Source organism: Propithecus coquereli, unplaced genomic scaffold (genome assembly GCF_000956105.1).
Source record: "Propithecus coquereli isolate 6110/MARCELLA unplaced genomic scaffold, Pcoq_1.0 Scaffold1, whole genome shotgun sequence".
NCBI lineage: Eukaryota > Metazoa > Chordata > Mammalia > Primates > Indriidae > Propithecus > Propithecus coquereli.
The window spans coordinates 22,158,975-22,168,054 of record NW_012133857.1 but is presented as its reverse complement, the minus strand read 5'-3'; the positions used below and the strand labels follow the sequence as shown (position 1 = coordinate 22,168,054).

Sequence of the window (9,080 nt, the reverse complement as noted above, 5' to 3'; positions counted from 1 at the left end):
TTCATTGTACATTTTCAGAATGTCTGCACTCTTTTTAAAAATAAAATAAACATCTGCTATTGTATATTCATTACACATTTCTCTTATTTCTCTAAAGAGACTTTTAAATTAAAATTTTAATCATGATGCTCTACCTAGACAAACCAACTGGATGTCCCAGTTGCTTCTCCAGCCTAGTGCTTTTGGCCACTGGAGGGGACAGAGCTTTAGAACAGGGGTCAGGAAATAATGGTCCAGAACAGGGCTTGCCTCCTGGCATCATTATCTCTGCAAGCCCTGAGTCCCTCTGTACACCAATGTCTCTTTCTCTTAAAAGAGATTCTGCTGCACACAACAGCTTCCCCTTCAAATTGTAATTAACTATGTTTGTAATCTTTCTTTGAACTCCTTGGAGTTCAGTGCTTGGTAAATATTTGTTTCTTCATTCCTTAATCTTTGAGAGGTCAGGCCTGGGTCCAAGGGGATTCAATACTGGGGGTACAAACTGCTCGGTTAGAATAGTACCCAAAGTAAGCAGAGTGTGCCTTAACAGATCTTTCTGTAGATGTCCTTGTGTGCCCGCTGTGGTCAGTGGAGCGTTTTTGCGACCTGTGTCCTGATGAAGTAGCTGATTTGTTTCCGGCAACACAGAGAGTGGGGATAGCGGTGGAGAAGTATTTCCAGGGGACCTTCCTCTCCTTCTCCATGCAGGTGAGTGTACAGATTGCTCAGAGATGACATTTTTTCCTTTCAAATGCTAGCATGGAGCTCTCTCCTTCTGACTGGGAAGGCAACTGTTGTTGTTCATATTTCATATAATAGCTGTAAAAAGTGTCACTACTCCATGGCTGCCCTACTGTGCCTTGGTCCAAGATGGACTGTGGATTATCATCTAAGGCAATTCTTCTGAAGCTTATTTACAGAGCAGGTGGGAGTAATGGATAAGATTTCATGAACATTAAGATATTTCAGATCTTTTATGGGAACTGGGGCTGGACAAGTCATTTTCATTCCATGATAAAATATTTTTGAGCACTTCATGGGCTAAGTCCTGCTATAATTCCAGGGGAACAGTTATATGCAATTTAGGCTGGGCCTTGTCCTCATAGGGCTCAGCTTTTCTATACCTTTAATTCAAGTTGCATTGATTGATCACGGATTGTTTAGAAGGTAGATTGATTGGTTGGGTGTGGTCTGCTGGCCAGTAAAGAAATCAGATCCCCAGTCACTGGAGCTCCTTAAGCAGGGGGTGAGCCAGCCCTACACATTTCAGACTGGGAGAAGGAGATCCATGGTGAGTTGTCAGCTGGGAATTTTGTAAAATGGTAGTAAAAATCACAAGCCCTTTCAGCTTACCTATGGAAAGGGCTGCGGGTATTAATACATAAATAAAGCCCTTTGTGGCTTTGAAATTTGATGACTCTGCAATTGCTTTTGAGAAAGAAATTGATTGTTTCAAAATGTGGGGACTTGGTGCTCGGCCCATTAGTTAAACTGATGCTTACCGTCTTCCCTCCCTTCTTAGCTCCCCACCGTAGACTTTCAAAAGGACCAGATAAAGCCAATGCTTTCAGTTTACAAAGGCTCTGGTTAAAAATGCTCATTTGCTTCTCAACAAATAATTCTTTTGTTGCCACGTTTGTGTTGAGAGTATCTAAACTTCACCACCCCAAATACCGTGTGCGTGTGTGTGTGTGTTTGTGTGTGTGTGTGTGTGTGTGTGTGTGTGTGTGTGTTGTATGTCAAACCATTTGAGTCACCTTCAGACAGGTAGTTTAGCTCAGAGTGGGTTTATCAAGCTTATTTTGCAATCTGTGCTTCCAGAGAGACCAAATGAAGGCAAGTGTCAGTGTTATGAAATACAAGAAGAAAATCCACGTTTATAGGGAATGACCAGTGCTAGTTATCTAACATGATTCACTGGAAAGTAAATCCATAAATATAAGAATTGACTTGTGAATAGCACTTAGAGTACTTTCATATATTGTCAAACTTTTTTTTACTATAACTCACAATAAGATAAATATTTATTTCACAGTCATATATATCACCCTCCCAATACACACACATACATACACCTATATAGATAAAGGAAAGCAGAGTTTTACAAAACAATGTTCACCAATTCTGTGCATTCTGATAGTTTTAGATTCTATTATGATCTGGTTTCTTTTGTTTTTAATGCTGGTTGCAATCCATTAAGTTGACTTTGGGCCCCACTAATGGGTTGTGACTCTAAGATTAATCCTTTCCACAGCATGGCAGTAATTCTTACCCCATTAGTCAGGCTCAGAGAAGTAGATAGACCAGGCCAAAGTTGCAGAGTTTGAATTCCACTTTGGAATTTCTTTTTTTTTTTTTTTTTTTTTGAGACAGAGTCTCACTGCGTTGCCTGGGCTAGAGTACCGTGGCGTCAGCCTAGCTCACCGCAACTGCAAACTCCTGGGCTCAAGCGATCCTACTGCCTCAGCCTCCTGAGTAGCTGGGACTACAGGCATGTGCCACCATGCCCGGCTAATTTTTTCTATATATTTTTAGTTGTCCGATTAATTTCTTTCTATTTTTAGTAGAGACAGGGTCTCGCTCTTGCTCAGGCTGGTTTCGAACTCTTGAGCTCAAACAACCCGCCCGCCTCGGCCTCCCAGAGTGCTAGGATTACAGGCGTGAGCCACCGCGCCCGGCCTGGAATTTCTGATTGTAGAGATGTTGCTTGTTTTGCCATCTCAAACCCGCTGAGCACCTGCTTTTGCTTTGTATTATGGCTGTGACTAGGTGAGTTAGCTCATTTTCAGCTAAGTCAATAGTTTTGTTGTGCTTCAGAAGCAGAGAGAGGGAACCAGGGTGAGAAAGGGCCCAGCTACGATGAACATTTCCATTTTTCTCCCAGAAGGTCAGAATAGCCCAAGAGGACTCTTCCCACGTGAGACACCCCATATTCTTGCATAACAAAGCATGTTTATAGCAAATTTCCTCAGTAGAGACTTAAAATTATCAGATATTAATTAAACCATGTCTGATTTAAACATAACCGAAAGGTGTGATTCTTTACCTCCTCAAACATTTTCAGCCTTCTTTTAATGCAATTAAAACCATAGCCAAGAGCAAAGAGCATGAAAAGTAGCAAGGGGGTTGGCTTATTGGATAATTTATAGCATTTTTATACATCACTTCTCACTCACTTTCGGGCAGAAATGGAGAACTGCGTGGTCCCACACATTTGAAGTGAATGGTCCCCATGGGAATTCTATAAATTAACACACAATGAAATTGGATCTAAATTATTAATGGGTGATATTTCTGAATAAGCAGGAGATACCATCTATCTGTTCTCACCTCTGTTGGTTTTTTCCTTTTTCTAGGATGGCCCCGAAGCTGGACAGACTGTGAAGGTGAGTGCTTATTATGTGCATACAAATTAATAAGGGACGATTATGAGAGCTAATAAAAAATCACAACGAGTCATTTGCAGCACATTGCGGTTTCATTATGTTGTCTTCGAGGTCAGAGAGACCCTCAGTGTTAGAACCATAAATCCTGACATTATAAACTGTGCCAAACAATATGCTTCCCATTAGTTTACAAGACATTTACCTTTAGTAGTAAAATTATTACTGTGCAAATGCTAAAACAGAAACTAAATCAAGGAGTCCAAAAAAGAAACTGAAGTCAAAGGGTTTCGTGTGAAGTCGTGTCTAGGAAGCAACACGTGAGCTCTGTGGATTTTTGTGGGCCCACATGTAAGGCTGGTGTGTCTTTGACACACCTCAGTTCTTATGCCTTCTAGTCTACTTTTGTCTCGTTATTCTTGAGGGAAGAGATAACCACTGTGGTAGCCCCAAGGTGTGTCCCTCCCTCCGGGCCTTGTCTTGTCACTGTTCTCCTGCTCTCCCCCCCACACCTGCTCTTTTCCTCCCTATGTACTTAATACCAAAGTTCAAACTTAATGGAGTCAGTGGAGCTCAAAAATGGGTTTTTAAGTATGCCAGAAAAAGAAAGGAGGATTTATTAGGATAGTCTCTGCTTCCCTAGTAAAAAGAAAAGAAAAGAATAAAATCCTGGGTGATTCAGAAGCTGGGTTTCAGCCCCTTTCATACAAATGCAAATTTCTGTGTGATTAGGTCCTGCGCCAAAGTCATAGAAAAGGCTCTATTTTTGGTGCTGGAGATCAGAAACAAGTCAGGCTGGGGTGCTAATGTCATACTTCGTGACATAAAGCCATAAATAAAGTTTTATGGCTCTGAGACTAGCTGTGAGTGTATAAGGTAATGCTTGGCATCAAACAATGCCAAATAAACATAGTTCTTCATCGATATTACTTTGCATATGACTTTAACACAGCTACTAGGGGACTTTTGTAATAAAATCACTGGGAAGTACCTATAAGGAGTAAATGTCCTGTAGGAACTGCCACCAAATGGGCCACAAAATTCCTTATGCTAAAAAAGGGCTAGCCCCTGATTGCTCTAGACCCAGGATGTAGCCATAGGGACAGAGGGGACTTTCAGCTTTCCTCTATCTCCTTTCTATCCTCATGCAAGTCTCCAAATATACAGATGCTAAAAAAAGGATAAAATGTTAGCAGATTCTTTTTGAAATCAATTCCTGAAGTATAAAACACAAATGTTTAAACCTGGTTACCAGATTTTTAAAAACTCAGTATTCAAATGTAAATCCCAACCACACCAGATTAGTTAGATGCATTATGCAATATCTATTTGATGGAATTCCTCCAGCCATTGAAAGTGACGCTGCAGAGGCATAGCTAGTGACATGGGAGAATGCACACACCTTACTAAGTGGAATGCACAGAATGATAATATGTACATATTAAACATAGTTAAAATTTATATGAATAGATAGGTTATATGGTCTCAAAATTCCATACAACAATTCTAGAGGGGGCATTAAAAATATGTACTATAAAAATAGGCATTGAATAAGACAGAAAGTAGATTAGTGGTTGCCAGGGGCTGGGGGCAGGAAGGAAGGGGGAGTGACTCCTAATGGGTGCAGGTTTCTATTTGGGGTGATGGTTGTACAACATTGTGAATATACTAAATGCATTAAATTGTACATTTTACAGGGGTGAATTTTATTTTATTTGAATTAGCTCTTGACTAAAAATAATAATACAATAAAATACATTCACAAAACAAACAAGCATTGAGTCTAGCAGGGTTAAAAATGATGGCTGTAGACTCTCTAAGTCCAATAGCCACTATTTTTTGATGTCACGATTATCTGGTCAAAATTTGTAATGTTTTTATTAGCTTCGATGATGGGCTAATTCTTTTTTATTTCAAAATATTATGGGGGTACAAATGATTTTGGCTACAGGTATCGATTTTGTTATGCTTGAGTCAGGGTTATAAGTGTGTGCATCACCCAGATAGTGTTCATTGTTCCTGTTAAGTAGGTTTTTGCTCATCCCCTCCTCCCCGGTGCTTGATTTCCACTGAGTTTTACTTTCTTCTGTACACATGTGTGCTCATCGGTTAGTTCCAATTTAATAGCGAGTACATGTGGTGTTTGTTTTTCCATTCTTTAGATACTTCGCTTAGGGTAATGGTCTCCAGTTCCATCCAAATTGTTGCAAAAGGGTCTAATTCATCCTTCTACATGGCTGAGTAGTATTCCATGTTATATATATACCACATTGTGTTAATCCACTCATGAATTGATGGGCACTTGGATTGATTCCACATCTTTGCAATTGTGAATTGTGCTGCAATAAAAATTTGAGTGCAGATGTCTTTTTAATAAAATGACATCTTTACCTTTGACTAAATATCCAGTAGCGGGCTTGCTGGATCGAATGGTAGATCTACTTTTAGTTCTTTGAGGAATCTCTATACTGTTTTCCATAGAGGTTGTATTAATTTGCAGTTCCTCCAACAGTGTATAAGCATTCCTTTCTCTCTGCATCCATGCCAGCATCTATTGTTTTTGGGCTTTTAAATAAAAGCCATTCTGACTGGGGTAAAGTAATATCACATCATGGTTTTAATTTGCATTTCCCTGATGATTAGTGATGTTGAGCAATTTTTCGTATATTTATTGGCCATTTGTCTACCTTCTTTTGAGAAGCTTCTGTTCATGTCTTTTCTCCACTTTTTAATGGGATTGTTGTTTTTTCCTTGCTGATTTACTTGAGTTCTTTCTGGATTCTGGTTACTAGCCCTTTATTGGATGTATAGCTGGTGAATATTTTCTCCCATTCTGTAGGTTGTCATTTGCTCTGTTGATTATTTCCTTAGCTGTATAACAGCTTTTTAAATTTAATCAAGTCCAATTTATTTATTTTTCTTGTTGCTGTGATTGCCATTGGGGTCTTATTCATAAATTCTTTGCCTAGGCCAATATCTAGAAGAGCCTTTCCAACATTTTCTTCTGGAATTCATCTTACATTTAAGTCTTTTATCCATCTTGAATTAATTCTGAGGATGGTAAGAGATATGGATCCTGTTTCATCCTTTTGCATGTGGCTGTCCAATTCTTCCAGCACCATTTATTGAATACAACTTCTTTTCCCCAGTGTATATTGTTGTCTGCTTTGTCAAAGATCAGTTGGCTGTATCTGGATGGTTTTATATCTGGGTTCTCTGTTCTCTTCCATTTGTCTGTGTCTCTATTTTTGTGCCAATACCATGCTGTTTTGGTTACTAAAGCCTTGTAGTATAGATTGAAGTCTGGTAATGTGATGCCTCCACATTTGTTCTTTTTGTTTAAGATTGCTTTGGTTATTCAGTATCTTTTCTGGTTCCAAACGAAGTGTAGAATTATTTTTTCTAGGTCTGTGAAATATGATGTTGGTATTTTGATAGGGGTTGCATTGAATCTGTAAATCACTTTGGGTAGTATGGACATTGTAACAATGTTGATTCTACCAATCCATGAGCATAATATGTTTCTCCATTTGTGTTGTCCGCAATTTCTTTCCTCAGTGTTTCCTAGTTCCCTTTGTAGAGATCTTTTACCTCCTTGGTTACAAACATTCCTAGGTATTTTATTTTCTTTGTAGCTTTTGTGAATGGTATTGAGTCTCCGATTTCACTCTCAGCTTCACTGTTATTGTTGTATAGGAATGCTACTGATTGGCCTACATTGATTTTGTACCCTGAGACTTTGCTGAATTTGTTTATCAATTCCAGGAGTCTCTTGGTGGAGTCCTTGGGGTTTTCTAGATACAAGATCATATCATCAGCAAAAAGTGATAGTTTGACTTCCTCTTTCCCAATTTGTGCACCCTTAATTTCTTTTTCTTGTCTGATTGCTCTGGGTAGGACTTACAACACTATGTTGAATAGAAGTGGTGACAGTGGGGCACTCTTGTTGTGTCAGTGGGGTGTTGAAGTCCATAGCAATTATGATGCTGTTATCTATCTCTTTGCTTATATCTCATAGGTTTTGCTTTATGAATCTGGGTGTTCCTGTGTCAGGTGCATATATATTTAGGATTGTTGTGTCTTCTTGTTCAATTGCTCCCTTCACCCTTATGCAAGGACTATCTTTGTCTTTCTTTACTACTGTTGATTTAAAGTCAATTTTATCTGATATGAGAATGGCTATATCCACTTCATTTTGGTTTCCATTTGCATGGAATATTTTTTTCCATCTCTTCACCTTAAGTCTGTATGATTTCTGTGGGTTAGATATGTTTCCTGAAGTCAGCAGATGCTTGGATTGTATTTTTTCATCCATCCAGTCAGCCTGTGTCTCTTGAGTGAGGCATTCAGACTGTTCACATTGATTGATAGAATTGTTATGTGGGATGCTCTTCTGTTTATCCTGTTGGGTAGTACCTTATTGCTTTGTTTTACCTATTGTGCTATTATTTTATATGTGCTCTGAGCTTTAGCTTTAGCTTTTGGGTGGTTTACACTGGTGGGTGCCTATTGTGCTGATCTATGTATAATGTGGTTCTGAGTATTTCCTGCAGGGCTGGTCTGGTCTTGACAAAATTATCAGTGTTTTCTTGTCTGGAAAAGTCTTTATTTCTCCTTCATATATGAAATTTAGTTTTGCAGGATACAGAATTCTAGGCTGGTAGTTGTTCTGTTTAAGAAGACTGAAGATGTGGCCCCATCCCTTCTGGCTTGTAATGTCTCAATTAAGAAGTCTGCAATTAGCCTGATGGGTTTTCCTTTGGAAATTACTTGATGTTTTTGCCTCACAACTGGCAGCAGTTCCTCTTTCATGTTGACTTTATCCAGTCTGATGACTATGTGCCTTGGTGATTGCCTCTTTGCAATGACTCTCCCAGGTATTCCTTGAGCTTCTTGTAGGTGGACATATAAATCTCTAGCAAGACCAGGGAAGTTTCCTCAATTATTCCCTCAAATAGTTTTTATAGCCCTTGTGCATTTTCTTCTTCACCCTCAGGGATGCATATTCTTCTTATATTTGGCTGTTTTACATAGTCCCATATTTATTTTAGGCTTTGTTCATTCCTCTTAATTCACTATACTTTATTTTGATAGACTGAGCTAATTCAAAAGAGTTGTCTTCAGGCTCTGAGATGCTTTCTTCTGCCTGGTCTAGTCTATTCTTAAAACTTTCCACTGGGTTTTGTATTTCCTTAAATTATTTTTTTATTTCCAGAAGTTCTATTTGGTTTTTTTTTTAATATGTTAATGTTTTTAGTGAATTTTTCATTCATTTCCTGAATTATTTTTCTGGTTTCTTTGAGTTGCTTTTCCATTTTATCTTGGATTTCATTGAGCTTCCTTACAATCCATATTTGGAATTCTTTATCTCTCATTGCAATATTTTCATTTTGGTTGGTATCCATTTTTAGAGAGCTGTTGTTCCCTTTTGGGGGTGTTCTTTCATTCTGATTTTTCATACTTTCAGAGTTCTTTCTCTGATTCCTTCTTATCTGGGGCAGCTGTCACTTATTTTTGGATTTTCTTTTGTTTATATGGGGCTTTTTTTTTCCTTCCTTCCTCACTCATAAGGGAGTGTCTGTAGCATATGTTAGGTAAGAACCTTTGGCTTTGCTTGTCAGTGCTTTGATGGGTGTCTAGGTTCTGAATGGATGCCTTGGTTATAGACATCCTTAGTGTGGTGGCTTTCACAGTTGCTAGTTGTTTGTAGGCTGT

The 9,080-nt window shown here is 38.7% G+C and overlaps 1 protein-coding gene across 1 annotated transcript in view; it reads left to right on the top strand.

Moving 5' to 3' along the window:
- Window positions 1–125: 125 nt before the first annotated feature.
- Window positions 126–9,080, top strand: part of FHIT (fragile histidine triad) — a 265,628-nt gene continuing 256,673 nt past the window's right edge. Inside the window, 3 exon segments of the mRNA XM_012641417.1 lie at window positions 126–288; window positions 545–690; window positions 3,339–3,368. Coding sequence (XP_012496871.1) covers window positions 126–288; window positions 545–690; window positions 3,339–3,368 — 339 coding nt within the window.